General features: G+C 42.5%; 2 protein-coding genes across 5 annotated transcripts in view; one reads left to right on the top strand and one right to left on the bottom strand.

Annotated features, from left to right (window-relative positions):
- Positions 1-6740, bottom strand: part of CWC27 (CWC27 spliceosome associated cyclophilin) — a 254437-nt gene extending 247697 nt beyond the window's left edge. The window contains exons 1-3 of one of the 4 annotated variants that reach the window (XM_075589982.1): positions 6450-6740; positions 5709-5805; positions 5078-5190 (exon numbers count right to left, since the gene is read on the bottom strand). In XM_075589982.1, coding sequence (XP_075446097.1) covers positions 5078-5190; positions 5709-5805; positions 6450-6491 — 252 coding nt within the window. In that variant the 5' untranslated portion in view covers positions 6492-6740. The remainder of the gene's footprint in view (positions 1-5077; positions 5191-5708; positions 5806-6449) is intronic. The other 3 variants (XM_075589964.1, XM_075589973.1, XM_075589957.1) reach the window with 3 other exon arrangements.
- SREK1IP1 (SREK1 interacting protein 1) overlaps positions 6683-19660 on the top strand; it is a 52851-nt gene continuing 39873 nt past the window's right edge. The window contains exons 1-2 of the mRNA XM_075589994.1: positions 6683-6907; positions 17151-17198. Of these exons, the coding sequence (XP_075446109.1) occupies positions 6895-6907; positions 17151-17198 (61 nt within the window). The 5' untranslated portion in view covers positions 6683-6894. The remainder of the gene's footprint in view (positions 6908-17150; positions 17199-19660) is intronic.

Below are 19660 nucleotides of genomic sequence, written 5' to 3'. Positions count from 1 at the left end.
TGTATATCTTTAGTTGTACATTGCCATCCATGTACATAGCGTTTCACTGCAATAATACAAGTGACACAATAGGAATAAGCACTTCATACACAGAAGTAAACGTTCGAAAAACGCGTTCCTGCACCAATCATAAATAAAATGTTCATTTTTAATACTTTGTCAAGAGTCCTTTGCAGGCAATGACTGCTTGAAGTCTGGAACGCATGGACATCATCAAACGCTGGGTTTCCTCCTTTGTGATGCTTTGCCAGGACTTTACTGCAGCCATCTTCAGTTGTTGTTTGTTTGTGGGTCTTTCTGCCTTAAGTTTTGTCTTCAGAAAGTGAAATGCATGCTCGATCGGGTTGAGATCAGGTGATTGACTCGGCCATTGCAGAATATTCCACTTCTTTGCCTTAAACTCCTGGGTTGCTTTTGCAATATGTTTTGAGTCATTGTCCATCTGTAAAGTGAAGCATCGTCCAATCAACTTAGCTGAATTTGGCTGAATCTGAGCAGATAATATATCCCTATACACTTCAGAATTCATCCAGCTGCTTCTGTCTTCTGTCACATCATCAATAAACACTAGTGACCCAGGGCCATTGTAAGCCATGCATGCCCATGCCATCACACTGCCTCCAACGTGTTTTACAGATGATGTGGTATGCTTCGGATCATGAACCGTTCCAAGCCTTCTCCATACTTTTTTTCTTCCAATCATTCTGGTACAGGTTGATCTTAGTTTCATCTGTCCAAAGAATGCTGTTCCAGAACTGGGCTGGCTTTTTAAGATATTGTTTGGCAAAGTCTAATCTGGCTTTTCTATTCTTGAGGCTTATGAATGGTTTGCACCTTGTGGTGAACCGTCTGTATGTGCTCTCGTGAAGTCTTCACTTTATGGTAGAATGGGATAATGATATGCCTACCTCCTGGAGAGTGTTCTTCACTTGGCTGGATGTTGTGAAGGGGGTTTTCTGTACCATGGAAAGGATCCTACGATCATCCACCACTTGTCTTCTGTGGACGTCCAGGCCTTTTTGTGTTGCAGAGCTCACCAGTGCGTTTTTTTTTTTCTCAAAGTGTACCTGTTGATTTGGCCACTCCTAATGTTCCTGCTATCTCTCTGATGGATTTTCTTTTTTTTTGCAGCCTAAGGATGCCCTATTTCACTTGCATTGAGAGCTCCTTTGACCGCATGTTGTGGGTTCACAGCAACAGCTTCCAAATGTGAATGCCACACCTGGAATTAACTCCAGACCTTTTACCTGCTTATATGATGATGAAATAACGAAGGAATAGCCCACACCTGTCCCTGTTCATTTAACAGCTTTTGAGTCAATTGTCCAATTACTTTTGGTCCCATGAAAAAGAGGGGGCTACATATTAAAGAGATGTAATTCCTAAACCATTTCTCCAATTTGGATGTGAATACCCTCAAAATTAAAGCTGATAGACTGCACTTTAAGCCCATATTCATTATTTAACTGTAACTTGAATTTATTTTGGTACACAGCCGAAATAACAAAACTTGTATCAGTGTCCAATTATTTCCGGACCTAACTGTAAATATGTGTTTTACATTTTCTGTTGGGCCGCATTAAGTCCCTCCCTAGCAGCTTCCAGTGGTCACCACTATTAGTCACCACTATTAGGGTGTGATTAATTTATTTAGACAATACACCTGTAACTGCATATTGAGCAGCTTGTGGGAGGCTAGTCTCTCCTTTTCAAGGTATAGGTATATAATTTTCAGTAAGGTCCCTGTAAATTCACTTTTCACTTTACTTACATACATGAACTCCTGACGAAGTATTAGCGAAACGCGTTGAATTAGCGTTGCTGGAGAACCGGAGTGCTGAAGGACAGGCAATAGGAGCCGATTTCCTAGGCAGGACGCTCTTCCGCCCTCACATGTGACACTGCCCGGAAGTGACGCATGTGGAAACCAGAGGGCGAGACACGAGTTAGACGTGCAGAAGCCTGCACCGACGGGGTCCTTCTCCATTATCGGCGGTTCTCTTCAACGCTGTTTTATTGAAAATGTGAGTGTAACTACTCTTGTTATTTTTCATCTGCATTACAATTAGTCAAATAGTATGCACTATTGTGGCACTTTTTCTTTCCATGTCGACCTACCACACTTACAGAGGGGTATCCTGAGATTTATTGCATCCATCCATCACAAGGGCTCCAGTCAGAGAGAAGAATCTCTGACATATCTATTACTTCAAGACGTCTTGTGAGTGCAACCATTTAGAGCTAACAGATTGATATATCACCAGTATCAACCATCTGCCCTATATTTGCTTTTATCTTATATTTTCATATATCACTGAATACACCAGCGCTCCTCCTCCCCTAAAAGAAAAGAAATTGCAAACATTGGGACTTAGAACAGTCCTATCTGAGGATGTTGAGCTGCTAACTTCACTTTGTATATCTTACATTATTTTTCACTATTGGTTGGTGAAAGGTATTAATTTGTGAAGTTATTTCACATTTTGTAGTTTATTCACTTTTTGTATACACTGTTATTTAATTCACTCTGAGAAGCGCCTAGTCCACTCCCCTCCCCTTTTTCCAACTTCGTTTCTAATGTCTGATGGTTTCCATCACACACTCAGTGCTTACTAATTTACAGAGCATGTGTTAGGCCTCGATCAAACAGGCTGCTACATGGACGCGCGCATTTGCGAGCCTCCGTCTGCTGGGCGATGTATGAACATCCCCAGCAGACAGAATGACGTGATTGGGGGCGTAACTTAAACAAAAAAAAGTGTGTGTGATTGGCTGGCGAAGAACACGTGACACGGCTGCCGCTTGAAATTTCAACTTCAGTTGAAAGCTCGAGTTGCAGCCACGACAACGCTGCACTTCACCGCCGGGGGTCATTTTCTGTTTGAAAACTCCCACAGAACACAGCAAAACAGTGGCGAACATGCGCACGCACATAAGCGCGCGCACGTCACATCGCGTTCTGTCTGAGCGAGGCCTAAGAAACCTCTTTTTCTGTAAGTTCAAGAAGTACATTCCCAATTTAATTACATGAAATCACTCAAAAATGTGATATGTAGTAGGAATGAACATGAACATAAATCACAAAAAGGTATCACCATAAAAGTATGGATCCACTATTTGATGGTTCGCTCACAACCATAATGTTCTCTGATTTATTATTCCATCACAAAAGATAAAGTAAAGAAGTACAAACCTCCAAGAAAATATCAAAACAAATCTGGGTTACTCAGACTCATAATGAGGAATTAGTGAACCAAGAGTGGTACATTTCATTATCTTTCATTTTGGAACCATTAATATGACAATGTCATAATCTGCAATAACTATATTCCACTGGTCTATATACACGATACTCCCATCATTCTAAATAAATGTCAGACTTGACACACTGAAGAGTTTAATGAAGATCAGATATTCTCTCAAAGACCAACAGGCTACAAAAATACAAAATGGCAAATATTTATTACATTTCCAATTCTTGTAGTGTATAATTGGCATTGAGGCCCATATTTACTAAGCAGTGTTGTGACATAAGATACCTTCCAGCACCCTGATAGCCAGGGGCAGAACTAGTGACCAGCGGGTCCTGGTTCAAGTAAAAGAAAAATCCCTCACCCAACCCCTAATTGTGGAGCAAGGCGTGTGGCGCCCACCCAGGCTCCAAATTGTGGTGGGGTCCAACTTCCATGTTGGGACAGCCTGGTATCTCTCTGCCGTGCACCACAGGTAGCGCCCAGGGGCGTGGGAGAGGTTGGGGGGGGGGAGAGAATGAACAACTAGCGGAACACCCCCCCCGGTCTCTCTTCCTGCAGTTCACTGCAGACCGGGGAATCGGCTGCACGCGCCGCAATCCTCGCAGGCGCGTGTGCAGCGGAGGCACTGGGGCCTTAGCCCCCACTGCCTCAGACCACGCGCCCGCAATGCAGACAGGCAGCACGTGGAGAGGCACTTGAAGCTATTTGCGGTCCACAAGGAGCATTTTTGCAAGCAGGGGGAGTGGCCAAAATAGGTCGGGGGGCGGCAATGTCTCTACAGCTCCCCGCCCCCCAACCCGGTCCCTGCAGCTCCCCGTCACCCCCACATCGGTCTCTGCAGCTCCCGGCAAACAGAGACATCTGGGGGGGCGGGGGGGAGCCATGCACTGACTCACAGACTTCCCTCCTAGCCACCTCCCTTCCACAGCTCCGTAAATAAATTTCCAGCGCAGATGATAACCTCCAAGGACCAAAATCTGTGCGATTTGATGGTTCTTAGCACAAAAATGAAATTTTAATAGAAGAAGTGCTGATTTGTAACAGGGAAACTTCACTGAAGTCTATGAGGCTAAAAATCAGTGACACGGCTGCCTCACAGACTTCCCTCCTAGCCGCCTCCCTCCCACAGCTCCGTAGCTCCTTTCCTCCTCATTGGCTGACTGCTGCACCACGTGACGCGTCAGTGCTTCTGTTCACCAGAAGCTTGCAGCATCGGCCGGCTGACGCGTCACAGCACGCAGTCAGCCCCGTCGGAAGGAGCCAGCGGGGACCTCCAGACTGGAGGAAAGGATCTGGTGGCCCGCGGCCACGCGCGCCGTCGGCCTCAACGGGGCCGCAGCCTAAGGAAGCAAGTGGAGCAGCTGAAAGGCAGGGTCCCACGCACATGCAGCATGGGTGCGAGCTGGTGTTGGTGGGAAAGGGGAAACCCTTCTGGGTAGAGATGGGTAGACACGGAAAGATGGAGGGGAATAAAGGGTCACAGATAGGGAGTGATGGATGGAGCGCGAGAGGGGTCATGGAGGTGGGAGCTGAATTTCGCATGGAGGCAAAGTAGGGAACAAGAGGAAAATAAACTATCTAAGCAGTGGTCAAAGTGGCTCAAACCCAAAAAGTGAAGATGAAACTAAACGGGACGTAGCCTACATTTAGATTACCAAGAATCACAAATACAGTTAAAAATTACATGATTGTTTTGCCTTGGGTCTAAAAAAATAGGGTGGTAGGGGTGCAGTTGGTGGAACTTGCCTCGGGTGCAAAAATACATTATTTCACCTCTGCATACATCTATGATAAAATATTGAAATAAGAAAGAGCAGTCTGACCTTAAATGGTTGTCCGTAAATTGATTCGCCTCCTAATCCAGTTCCTGTGGGATCGCCCCCTTGAACTATGAAGTCTGGCACAACTCTGTGAAATACAGTATTATCATAATAACCTGGAAAAAAAAAAAAGGAAAAGAAGCAATTATGAACAAAGTTCCCGTATCGACATATACGGTTAGCTATGAATACATTTCAGATGAGCAGCTATTTATATTAACTCATGTCTTGCATTCATATTGTAAATATGCTTACAAGAATGCAAGCCGTTCTTTGTGAATTACGTGTAATCACTACCTGGCTCAACATACAAATATTTCAAGCATTAAATTTAGGTTTAAACGTATTGATGCGCACAATCCTTTCTTTGAATTCTACACTTAAAACATACTATCATTAAAGGAGCAAACAAGGATTTAACCTAACTACCATGCTGCAGGCTATGGTGTTTATTCACTAAAGTACCAATCTGGGCCTTTACCAAGTCCATACTGTACATATACGCGTGTCACTGGAGTGTCTTCTTATCATTTCATGATGAGGAGCTAGCCATGGTGGGAACAAAAATGTTATCTCCTTTATGTTTCTTTTAGTCTCCTTTACCCTTTAAGGTATAATTGAAGGGAGACCTTACCTTCCAGACAAAGCTGAACAAAGTTCCTGCATGCTTTTGGTGCTTCTTTTGACCACAATTCAATGTCAATATCTCCAGCTGTGGTTTTCAGCAAAACCTTAAAACAAAAAAAAATGTTAGAATAAGCCCAGCAAAAGAATTCCTGTGCAAAAAAACAAAACAAAACACCGCTGCATGTGTCAGCAGGAGCAGGATATTCTATTTAAAGCCGAGTCAACAAATGCAAAACGTGTTTTTTTGTTTGTTTATAGGGCAATCCCTTTAGGTAGGACACACACAAGCAAAATACAGTATCAATGTAATTAATAGACTGTCAGAAACATTCAATCTGCTTTACTGTACGGTGTTACTTATTGGTATCTTGTGGCGGATGTTTTGCTTTCCTCCGGGTGCTCTGAATTGAGCCGCACATACATGTAGGTGATATCACCTCCTCACACACATCAGTGGATTCTACATACATTGAGCACTCTCTCTTTCTACCCTGGTACCCCCTGGTAATTCCTCCCCCCCCCCCCGCACCTCTCTCTACCCTGTACCCCCTGCACCTCTCTCTACCCCGTACCCCCCTGCACCTCTCTCTACCCCGTACCCCCCTGCACCTCTCTCTACCCCGTACCCCCCTGCACCTCTCTCTACCCCGTACCCCCCCGCACCTCTCTCTACACTGCTACCCCCCGGTAATCCCCCCTCTCTACCATGGTACCCCCCGCACCTCTCTCTACCCCGGTACCCCCGCACCTTGCCGTTAGTGGGCGGCTCTTGGATGTAGATGTTACTCATGTTCTCTCAGTTTGGTGAAAACAAACGGTCGCGCGCAGTCTGCCGGACCGGACTAAACCACAGCGGTTGCCCGGAGGGGGGGGGGTGAGGGGATTGTCTCTACGCGGGGCATGAGACTGCGCTAAACGCGAACCACCGCCCCCGACACCTGCCCACTCTCTATTATCCAACGTGTCTATCCGACAGACGGCACAGAGCCAAGCCCGAGTGTCTCTACATGGACGCGCCCGGGCCGTGACCTCCCTCTGGCTTTGGTACGTGCCACGGTGCACCGTGTAAAGCAGTCCGGAAAGAAACAGCACTCCTGGCGTGTAGTGTCCCGCGCCTGTGAGTTGGCGTCGCTTACCCCGCGGTGTGAGCAGCTCAGCCGGGCCTCGGGTGACGGACCTCGGCCTCCTTCTCCATGGCTCTCCCAGGTGACTATCTCCTTAGCGTCCCTGTGCTGCACCTGGGCCCCTCCGCGGCCCCAGCCCCATGTCTGAGGCGCCGGGGAGGTTTACAGGGTTCTGTAAACCTCCAAAACAGGCCGATTGTATCTTCAAAGTGGCTGCAAAGTGCAGTGAGATGCTGTGTTACCAGGGTTATGTGGTGCACAGCATATGGCGTTATCACAGTCACTAAATGACATGTAGTTTTTTTCCCCCAATTGTCAAACAAGCATGGGAGCTGGAATTAGGGATAGTGGGGGTGTTATATTTCTACATTTATGGTTACAGTATGTATGTTACTGATTTTGTATGTACAGAACCCCTGCACAAAACAGTTCCTGCTCTCCTGCAAGCTTCAACATGTTAATCAAAGGGTGCCCCTGAACATGTCATGATTTAGTTTTTTCACTGGTGAGTCCCTAGGCGTAGTGTGTGGTGACCTGGCTGTTTATGACTGGGTTGTCCCAGTGAAGAGTTAACAGGATATGTTCACAGAAGGGAATAGTACCCAAAGTTGCACGCTAATTACCATTTAAAGGTGATAGCTATGTAAGAGTACTATGGAGAGAGACCTCGCTCAAACCCCTTGGTGGTGTTAGCGTGCTGCCAAGGGAGTGTAGTTATAGAGATAGGGGGATGTACCTAAGGAAGGTACAGAAGGTCCCTTGTAAGTGGCGCACAGCAGACCCTTATAATATAATATGGTCAGGGGTGAATAAATGTATACAAATGAAAAAATAAAAAATGTTTATTAAATATCTTTAAAATGTTGTGTGGTGTTAATAACTCAAATAAAAATAGACTGGATAAGTCTATATTACTACTAGGTATCCCTAGTCAAGACCAGTGATGGATAGTAATCTCGTGCATGATGGCTCAAGAAAGAGTGGGAGGTGTTTAGACAGGGTGTAGAAAATCACTGCGTGCAGATGATCACTGTATCCCAGCTGATAAGGTAATGTATGAGTAGCAAATCTAGGCTATACAGTAGGTGCTTGCACAAATGGAATGCCCTATGTTCAAATAGGATAATTAAACACCAGACAGCACAAAGGTAAGTAGCTCTGAATAGGCTGAGCACACAGTTCCCAGCCGTGATGTGCTGTATGGTGAGAAGGTCTCACTGCGCATGTGTCATGGAAGTAATGACAATGGAATCGTGAAGGCATATAGAAGTTATGCGCACATGAAGCAAGGTAAGTGAAATGCAAATGCTATACCCTGCATAGGATGTCTGTATCTCTAGGGCTATTTTGATATGTGCAGCTATGTTGTCAAATGCTGTATATCACCAGGGCTGATGGACGTATAGTTCCCAGCACTGTTGTGCTTTAAGGTGAAAGACTCTCTCACTGCGCATGTGTAACAATGTTTTGGTGCGGATGATTTAATACCATGCGCAGATAGAGCAGGGTAGGTGAAATAGGGTAAATAAATCTGCGTAGGGTACCTGTGACCCTAGGGTATTGCAATGTCAAAACGGAACAGACGACTAGTGCAGCAGTATAATCAAATACCCTTTCAGGGTGATAAGTATCAGAGTAGCTGCTGAATGCTTGTCCTTATGGCATATACATTTGCTGCCATATCATATAGGCGATATTGTCACAGGTACCCTACGCAGATTTATTTATCCTATTTCACCTACCCTGCTCTATCTGCGCATGGTATTATTTCATCTGCACCAAAACATTGTTACACATGCGCAGTGAGAGAGTCTTTCACCTTAAAGCACAACAGTGCTGGGAACTATACGGCGGCCATTGAACTTCAAGGACATTGGGACTTTAACGCATTTATTTTTGGTATATTGTATGTTGTTTAGTACCAGCGCTTAATCACTAATTTTTCACTATCTCTATTACAGCTACTGTACTCTGCTACGTGGGTTTCTGCTTTTGCTGCATTGTAACAGAACTTGTAGCACTCTGTATGTAACCTACTGAACCAAATCTTTGGATTCAAACTTAGAAGAGACCATTCTGGTCCAGATTGTACAATAAGATTGACTTGGGATATTCTACCCATTACATACTGCTGCATCAGATGCCTCTATAGCGCTTCTAGCTAGAAGTACCATCATTTATACACATTTTATGTGGTACATTAGCCATTAATTAGCATTAAGTGGTTAACAGCAATTATTTTTTTCTCTGCACACTGCCTCGGGACAATTGCCACGTTTTAATGAAGTATGGCACTGGATGAACATGCATGCAAGGGTTAACTGTTTATCCTTGTTTTTTGGTGTGTGTTTGTTGATTACATTGTGGACCTTTCCTATTTTAAGGTACGGTATTAAGTACCACAATTTTGAATGAAACTAATTAATAATACGATTGTTCTGCTTGCAGTTTATTACTGTGTGGTGTGCACCATATACAGGATTTCTCCTCTGGTGTGCTTCTCTAGTACACGTTCACTGCTCTAAAGTTACCTCCTAGGTTGCACCCACCACAATACTTACCTATTAACTAGGTTGAGCTAGGTTTTTCACTTTCGTGTACTGATCTCGAATTTACCCTTAATTCTTTTTACTCGGTCTGCCTACCAACTTGTTCAACAACACCTAGTAAAATCAATCGCAACAGTTCCCAGTGTATACAGAGCACCTCACACTTCTCTCTTCATTGGATTGGTGATTGTCGGGCACATGTATTGAGAAAGCTCTTACCTGTTTTCCTCAAATACTTTTTTTAAATGTACAGTAGTTCATGTTTTTTGCTATGGTAAAAATGTAATGGAATTAAGAAGTCATTTGTATATAACAAGCTTTTCTGAAACGTGCTGCAATATCCATATGGCTTTTCCATGTTGACGGCACTACAAGAAGTACTGCTAATAGTCGATGTTCTGTTTTTTTTCAGTTGGGATAGTCATTACATACTCTTGCATACATAATGTATCAAAGCATTAATATTTCTAATTTTCCTGTCTAAGATTAATTTTTTTTTATGAGAAGCTTTGGAGTGTGGTTGGTGAGTCTATCAGAGGCTTTAGGGGAAGGCTAACAAATACTTACCAATCAATGGTACGTACAGACAACAATACAAATAGGTGATGGAAAAGCAAACAAAGTGTGTTGCTTGTTTTCTCACACACAACTGGAGAACTGTTATGTAGCAATATCTTTTTGTCTTCATTAATCACGTAAACCCAACCCTGGATCTAAGATTTGGCCGTAGGCTGAGAGAAATTCCTAGAAAGGGTAGAAAAGAACCCAGTGTAGCACTCAAGTTCACCCTCTGGTGATTAGTGTATGATATAAAATATAAACTTTATTTAATACAACACATATATAAAATTATGGGTGTTAAAATGACGTACTAGAGGTCGTAGGATCGTAATACTGACAGCCATAGGGCTCGCGATCAATATAATAGACGTCTCCTGTTGTGTATCAATATCACACAGGAAACTAAATCCTGATAAAAAACCTCAGTGAGGGTGAAAGGTAGGGTTAACTCGACGATGTACTATATCACCAGGTCACACTAGGCAGTATATGCATAAACCATATGTGGTAATGTTGTGACTGGTTCTATATCACCAGGTCACACTAGGCAGTATATGCATAAACCATATGTGGTAATGTTGTGACTGGTACTATATCACCAGGTCACACTAGGCAGTATATGCATAAACCATATGTGGTAATGTTGTGACTGAGAGAAATTCCTGCCTAATAACCCTAATACCCTCCATAGCATCTCCCACTCTCAGGGGAACTTGCTTGCTTGCAGTATGATTGTGACAAATCTAATACAGAGTGATTTTCCTGGTAATGTACAGGTTAATAAAAGCTTCAATCAGACTTAGAACTATGTAACTAATTTTGACAGATTTATTATAAATCATTCTTTCTGGTAATGCACAGGTTATTAAGAATTTATATTAGTGTTAGGGACCCTTGAGATGTGGTCTGCCGTGTAGTGGCTCAGGTGCTTACAACACTTTGGCCAAAATGTTAAACTAAAAGACCATTTTATTTAATAGATATCTATACATATATATTTAGGCACTGTACCGTGTATAGGTTTCACTGGATGTGCACTGAGCTCTGTCTGTGTTTCATGTTCTGTCTCTGGCTTTAAATAATAACCCTAAGAGCAATATAGTTCAACTCTGAATGTACAGGCAGTCCTCGGTTATCCGACACAATGCGTTACTCAAAATGGCGTTGGATAGCGAAATGTTGTAAAGCGGAACACGTTTTCCCATAGGAACACTGTTTAAATGAAAGGTTCCGTTCCTCAAGGCATTTTTCACACTAAAATACACCAAATATTTTACGCAGGCAATAAGATATGCAGCACACACATAAATTATATAGTGTATATACTGTATTATATATATATATATATATATATATATATATTATAACATAATAATATATTATATAGTATAATATAATATTATATATATGCTCTTACGACGCTTTGCAAAGTTTGTATGTGTGTGTATATATACATACACATACACATAAACAACGTTGCAAAGCGTAGTAAGAGCGTTGGATAAGCTGTTTTGGCACTGTAAAAATGAACATAGGTATGCATTGCATAGCGTTGAATAAGCCATTCGTTGTAAAACAAGGACTGCCTGTATTGTCTAAAAATGCAATCCTCTTGCAATTTTCCCTCATTCAATTACCTGTCAAATATAAAAGAAAATGAGACTGTGACAATAAAGGGGGTTTCTAATAGCATCTTCTTATCACCACTCCAGAGTCTTGCTGAACTAAAATTGTACTAATTATATACATTTCTGTGAAAAGGCCATTAACTGCCATTATACAAAGTTGTTGATCAGATGGCTTTAAAACAATTTTTTTCCGAGTGTTTGCACTCATTTTAACTGTTTGTTAGTAGATTTTTGTTGTTACAAACCTAATCGATTTGAGATAATACTGAAGGCAGTTTAGGGTTATAAAATATGTCTAGTAAAGATAAAAAAAAAAATATTTATTTTTCCCCCAAGCCAAAATTATTTGATATTTATGTTTAGCTTAACATTGTCGCATAACAATATTGGATTAATATTTTTTTTTTTTTTTGGTGTGTGACATGGATGCTGTAGTGATCTTATTTTTAATAAAAACTGCCAAAGCATATTTACATCTAAATGCTCCAGTATCTCCAACGTTCCTTTGACAGAAGGAGCGTGTATAGTAGAGCCCCACCACTAAAGTGTACAAAAATAGTGCAAAGTAGGGATTGCTTGGGCAATAAAATGAGATGGAAGCAATCGTCACTAGGTTTTTCAACTTGGATGTGGCTCGGGTAGCAGGGCTCGCTGCTTTGTTCTCAGTATTGAACACCATATCATGCAACGTAATACAATGTAATAATGTTTCTTTGTTATCCTTAAATTACTTGCACACAGCTGAAGTGCTACAATCGAAGTTTATTGGTTAATTTGCCTGTCCTATATTTTAACAAACATACAGTTATTTTATACTATTTGTTTATTTGTAAAGCGCCAACGTATTCTGCCGCGCAGTGCAATGGGGGGTACAGAGTTAGACGTGTTACATTGTGTTGTATGCCGAATGGGGATGGACATTTCCGAAGTGGTAATGAGGGCTCTGCTCATGAATGCTTACAATTTAGAGGGAATGAGGGACAATGTTGGAACAAGAAGGTATAATGACTGCTCATTGTAGGATGGTGTGTATCATGTTGGAATATGGCCCAGCCAGACAGCTGATTGGGGGGTGATACATAGGATGGAGATTGGTCCAGCTTGTCCCAAAGGGGGGGGGGAAGAGATGGGAGGTTGGATGTTAGAGGTCTGGCAATTAGATTTTCTTGAAAAGGTGAGGGGTTTTTTTTTGTTTTTGTTTAAAAACATCCTGAAAAAAAAACCTCTGTAATCTGGGGGAGAGTCTGGTTCATGGTAGGGAATTCCAGAGCGTGGGCAGCACGGGAAAAGTTTTGCAGTTGGGAGTGAGAGGAGGTAATGAGGTAGGAGAAGAGGCGGATGTAGTGGGCAGAAATTAAGGGGCGTTATCTATTTAGAGATAAGGGCTGAGAAGTACGGGGGGCTGCAAAGTTGAGCGCTTTTGTAAGACAGAGCTAGGGTTTTGGATCGACGCAGAGCAGGAGTGAAAGTGAGGGAGCAAGAAAAGGGGAAGAAGTTGCTTAATGCTGACATCTAGCATAAAGCCCAAGTACTATGGTTTATATGCAGATTTTTTTTTTAAATATGTGGCCTGGTTGAAATCTTATCCGGCCTCTCATATGAAATGAGTTAAACACCCCTGGGCTAGAGAGTATTTCCATCATTCCCTATTAAAACAACTGCATGATTAAGTAAGGACAACACAACTCTCGCAGGATATCCCCAATTTATCAACCATCCAAAACTAATCAGTCTTGATTACTTTAATATCAAAGCAAGTTCATCTGTCCCAATGGCTTAATTGTTGGGTCTATTACTCGATACAGTTAAGATCATTTGTTTGCCCTCAGTAAGGTGCATAGTATTGATAACAGATTGCAAGAAAATGAAATTCACACCTCGACAGTCAGAAAATGCATGAAGCTGTTGTCTCATGTCAGCATCAATAGCTATACCTTGGACAAAGAGGCACATGAAGCCATTATCGAACAATCTATCAGCCTGGGACAGACAGACGTTTTTAGGACAAAATATATATTTTTTGCGATTTGTCAAGGATTTCCCTTTCACGGTGGGAAAATCAAAGAAACTTTAGAAAAGGATGTCCACTAATGTTATTGAAGTGGCAGATTATTACAACAGATGCTAATTATCTGGGTTGGGGCGTACACTGTGGGCCATGGCCAGTCCAATCGTGGTGGACGCCAGAGGACACATGTTTATCGGACAATTTCTTCAAGATGAGAGCCACTTCCGATGCTGACACCGCCACAGGACTTCTGCTGCTCTTCCTAGATTTCGTCACCTTCCATCGCTGTCTGCAGATAAATGATGTGATGTATTTTCAGCTACTCTGACATTACTCGGCACCAGGTATTACCTGGCACCGGGCCCACTTCTCAGTTGACCGGGTCCGGGTAACTGGAAAAGGTGCCGGGTACCGTGTAATTCCGGGTACTCGGTACATCACTACTTCTAAGCCTAAGATTTCTTGTTCCACACCTTTTACAGCTGTATCGGTTTGTCACCATGCCCTTTGGGCTGCATGACACTTCCAATGGAGCATGAACTGTGTATTGCATCCACATTGCTGTGTATTGCCAGCCTACTTTTGACATTTGTCATATACAGCAAAATTGGTGTTGTCACCTAACCAGGCTGTTTTATGGTCATTGCAGAATTCTGGGTTATGCACTGTCACGGGAGAGGGTAACCAGGCTATCTAATACAAGTTAAGCCTGGTTACCCCTGAAACCGTGGGGTCCCTGGTAGCTACATAATCACCATAAGCCAGGGACCAGGGATAATACATGTTGAAAATAAAGTGACCCCGCTTTTTTTTTTTCTTTTCCTTTTCATGTTTTCTTAGCCCTAGAACTGTAATATTTCTTGTCAGTTTAACGGGGGATATTTCGGTAGAAATACAACTAGTTTGCAGGAGTTCGGGGACCGAAGTTATCGGTAGTCCTTTTAATTCTCCCCGGCGAGCAGGTATGATTTGCCGTTCCGCAGGGTAAATTACACCGGGGCAACCCTGTGTCACCCAAACTCCCGGATTTCAAGCCAAATTCCATTTCCCTTAGAAGTATAAGGTTCCCCAATGTGTATTCTTTATTAAAGTGTACGTTATAATGTTTTAGACATTTGCTATAAGACTCTATACCGTCAGCCAGGGCATCAGCATAGATGCTGGCATGTCTGTATAGAGTCTGTAATTCAAAGAGAAGAGGATGTCCAGAGGTGAGAAGACCGTTTTGGTGGGCGAGGAAGTGCAAATCGCCAAGTCCGGGGAACAAAGGGGGCACCCTGTGGGGACACCTTTTGTATCTGCCAGACTTGGAGCCTGCCCAGCGGGTGGCGATGAGTTAGCTGGGGGAGATACAGCTCGTAGGCACTTCTTCCATTGGCTTAATCATATTTCCCGCTCGATCATTTTTTCGAGTCGGCTTGGCACGCCCCCTCCTCTGACATCAGCCAAAGGACCAGTCCCTATTCATATTGGCTGGTGGGGAGGAATTCCCACGCTTTGATTGGTCGCTCCTCCTACCTCGTAAGGAGACGAGTCAGAGAACCAGACCATCCTGTAACTTGAGTCGATGAAGCTAGGGCAGGCTTTTCAAAGTTGCTCTGTTCAAAATAGCAGAGCAACCGGCTTTGTTTTGAAGCTAGAAAAGCATGTCTCGCAGAGACAAAGTCCCGTCTTTTGCGGCCAAGTTCTACAAATCGCGGTCAGAATTTCTTGCCGAAAAAAGTTTCAAGACTAGGACCCGGTCAGGACTTTCTGCTGAATCTTAGTCCAGGATGTCCGAAACAAGGTTCCGATCAGGGTAAACCCTTGCAAGCGGGCGCCCTGCACCTAGGAAAGACCTAGATCTCAAACCCCAGACCCTAGTGTGTGTGTATTTCTGTATTTTGTGTTTTGTTCTATTTCTGAGGTTTTATTCTAATAAACCCCATTTTATTTCACTGCCTTGTTTTGCTTATTGAATGATCACAAAAATATAAATGTGTTAAAAGACCTGGTCTACCGTGACATGCACTAATCGAAAAAAAAGTTCTCTGGGAAAGAATGAGACCAAGTACCTGGGTTAATTACTGGTTCACTAACTAGTTTAAACCAGTCGCCAATAAGGGGAATGCCTTCTGGAAAAGCCAGGTTTCTAGAACCAAGATGCACATCTGGTAATTTCTAGGCATTGTGGAATGTTACTGCTGGTGCATTCCCCATTCTTTCACTCTGACGACAAAATAAATGAAGCCCTTACTAGAGTAGTGTGAATTAAAGAGTGCCATGAGGCAATTTTAGAGTTGGACACGTCTATCTGAGACCAGATGTCCAAAGGCCATTCTATGCAGATACTTCAGAGGTGGGTTTGGGCACAATGCATTCATAGGACATGAAGTGGGAACACCCCATTTTGTATGTGGCTGAAAGCTCTGCTATGGAACCCTTGGAAATAAATGTGGCCACAAAGGGGGCTATTGAAAGACTTGGGTATAACTTTGGAAGGGTCATATTCAAACTGGTCACCGATCATGCTCCCCCTGCGTTTGTTTACCATGAAAGTTTGGAACCCCAGAGTAACCCGGTTTTACTTCCAGCCTTCTTTGAGGTCTGCTTCCGTCCTATTAGGGGGTCTGCTAATGCAGATTTTCTTTCTGTGGAAGGCATGTGCCATGCAGTTGGTTGTACTGCGTGTGGTATGGGCTACCCGGAAACAAGGAGGAATGTGACTGAAGGATCCTGTAACTCTGGCTTAAATTTCCATAAAAAACAAAGACTGATCAAAGACCTAGTGATAATGGTAACCTGTTAGGTGGAATGATGAAGACTTTCTTGGATCTGTAGAATTACAGGCAACAGGAGAACATCTAAGAGAAATTAACCGATTTGGTATTTGGAGATTCTGCACTGAACGATACTGGATATAGGAGCAGAATTTAATGTTCAGAACAGCGGCACTTGTAGAGCTATCCCAGCACAAGTGACAAGCAATGCCAGAAGAGAATATAGGCATTCAGAATTTTAGGTCTACTGGGTGTTACAGTTCATGTTGTTGTATTTTTTTAAATTGGCATCTTTAAATGTAGCAAAAAAATTAAAAGCCAAGATGTACCCTAATATATGTCTTACACAAAATCCGGTAAAATGTAAATTAGTTTACAATTTTTTATGAGTTGGATTTCTCCCGCCTTAAGTCTGTGTTCTGGGAAAACTACTGTAATTGCAAATCACGCTCTGTAAATTGAAATCTTGAAATAGGAGGCGCTGCAATCACTGGTTCAATTCATGTTGGTTTAAGATGAGGTTTAAATGTTGATGCATATTTACCCTGTACTTATGAATAATATATAATTTTCGGCAAGGAGAATTTGTTTTGTGCAAAATGTCTTTGAGCAAACCATTTTTAATCTCGCTTTGCAAGCTTAATTCATTTTTTTTAAAGGCCCTTTTCATGTCTAGTAAAATCAAGAGACTTTAATTGTAGCTATGTATATTTAAAAGAAAAAAAATTATAATAGGGTTAATATGCAGGAAGGAATGTGTTTTAGGCCTTGAACTCAGAATACTTGTTTTATGTAACCAGATTTTCTATTGTATTTGTAGGTGTGAACAAGGATAATATCCGAGCAGGATGTAAAAAGTGTGGCTATCGTAAGTATTAATTTGCTTCTCTCCGTGATCCTATATAATTTACTGCTTGTTAGATTTGAATGTAGGGGAATACTTTTTGCATGAACACAGAATTCTGAGTTGTTGTTTTTCTTTGGGGGGGTGGGGGGTTTTGGCACCTGACATTTGAAATTTTGTGTGTATTTTTATACAGAGCTGGAAAAATCCATTGACCATTCACTAGCCTTCCAGACACTGTTCTAGCAAACAACTTCAAAATAGTATTTTAAGTAACTAAAAATACAACCAATGTACCAAATCAAAAGGCCCATGAAACAAAATAAACCTGGCACCAGATAATGTCCAAAAAGACGAGTCCTGTGATCCTCTAGAATCCGCACTGTTGCTCACAGGTCATGTAAAAAGAGAGAAGACAAACAAACAGCTCATAGCATATAACTGTTGGGTAATGACAGCCTATGCTAAAGACACTACATATAAACTCAAAAGTAACAGACTAAAATAATTTATTAAAACATAATGAACTATGTTATAAAAAAGGACCATAGACAGTGAGAAATAACTGGTGATCCGGAGGTGGTAAAATCAAAACCCTACTTACAAGACGCAGGTTGATATCAGGCAGTAACAAGCTGAAGTAAATGTCCAAAGATATCCCTGTGCTGGTCCCGCAGAGCCCAACTCTGTGATGCCGAAGCCGTCACCAAAGTCTGCCTGCAGTCACGGGGAACACCGGGCTGGGGGAAACAGACACGCTGGGGCGCTCACGCCGACAACTCGTGTGGCTAGTCCCCTCCTCACGCTGCTGCTCCTCCTCTACCCAGCACCCAACACGCGCCCGCGCACGTACACCCACGGGGTTAAAGGCACACAGACCTCTCCGCTTGTAATGCTGATCTCACAGCACACAGTTCCTCACTGAATAAGTCCAAAGGGTAACAGCTTGCACCCGCCCTACGCGTTTCGTAGATATAATCTACTTCCTCAGGGGCTATAAACGGGATATGCAAGACTACTCCTATATACACATATCAATCAACAGTCAATTGATATTTAAAGTGGTACATACTTAACATAAGAGCTTGTATATCAGTCTGTCACTAAAACACTAAAACAAACTGCATAGAACATACAATACATAACCCAACAGTACTACATTACAAGTAATACAAATAGAAATGAGTGGCATACGGATATCTAAGCACTCGGAGGACACGTCATACAGTAATAATTTCCCTTTCATCTTAAAGGACTTAGTCATATATATAGACCTATATACTTAAAAATAAATCCATTCATTTGGTCCACACTTCAATATCTTAACTAACTACTGAAATTGGTAATAAAGTTTATAACAAAATTCCAATAACAGATTGGTGAAGCCTTAGTTAACCAGAAACGCCCCAAGTTCAAAATCAATATTCAACCCATTTGGAGAGAGGGTCTTCAACTTGTATATCCAAAAGGCTTCCCGTCTATTAACATGTTTGAATCTGTCACCCCCTCTCCAACTGGGTGTACATAATTCAATGGGCTGACAAATCAAAACCCCTGGGGTTCTTATCATGGTGGATCAAAAAGTGATGTGATACACTGTGTGTGGTTAAACCTTTCTTAATGTTGTAAACATGTTCGTAAATCCGTCTTTGAAAGGTTCGGCCCGTGCGTCCCACATATTGTAGGCCGCACGGGCACTGAAGTAAATAGATAATGAATTCTGACTTGCACGTAATGGCAGAATTAATTTTGTAAACCTTTGTTGTCACATTGAATTTGAACTCTGTACTACGTACACTATATTTGCATGCTATACATTTAGCACAAGGTCTAAAACCCATTTTTAACCTGAATATCCTTTTTCTTTCTGTCCCCATTTTCAAGAGGGCAACTGGGGGCCAGTTTATTTTTCAAATTGTTAGCCCTTTTAAAAATAAAATTTAAAAATAAAAATTTAAAAGGGCTAACAATTTGAAAAATAAACAGGCCCGCAGTTGCCCTCTTGGAAATGGGGACAGAAAGAAAAAGGATATTCAGGTTAAAAATGGTTTTACACGAGGACTGCCGATGACGTAGCAGAGCATGGTCGGGTAAAAGAGGAGCTCCTGACACCCTTACAGATTAACTACCAGAAAGAGAGCATATTCCGCCACCACAAACACCCCCAAAACTAACCTACAGTCCCCAGGAAGAGGATACAATGCCTTCCAGTCCGAAGGGGAGCCAGAACCAGGGGGTTACTAAGTACTTCGCCCCCGCGCAGCGCCCGCTGGAGCCGAGCGGGGACTCTCAAGATGGCGCCGAGGAGGCCACACACGCAGCACATGTGGAGGCAGAGACCGAGCCGGACTCACTAGAACTGCCGGAGCTCGGATTAAACAAGCTCTACTTCGAATCCTTCTTCCTCAAAATGAGGAGGGGATTTCAAGGGGACCGAAATGCCGCCCTTGATGGCTTAAGAACGGATATAAACGGACTAACAAAAC

Source organism: Ascaphus truei, chromosome 1, assembly GCF_040206685.1.
Source record: "Ascaphus truei isolate aAscTru1 chromosome 1, aAscTru1.hap1, whole genome shotgun sequence".
NCBI classification, from domain to species: domain Eukaryota; kingdom Metazoa; phylum Chordata; class Amphibia; order Anura; family Ascaphidae; genus Ascaphus; species Ascaphus truei.
The sequence above is the reverse complement of the archived record's forward strand: the minus strand, read 5'-3'. Positions and strand labels throughout refer to the sequence as shown.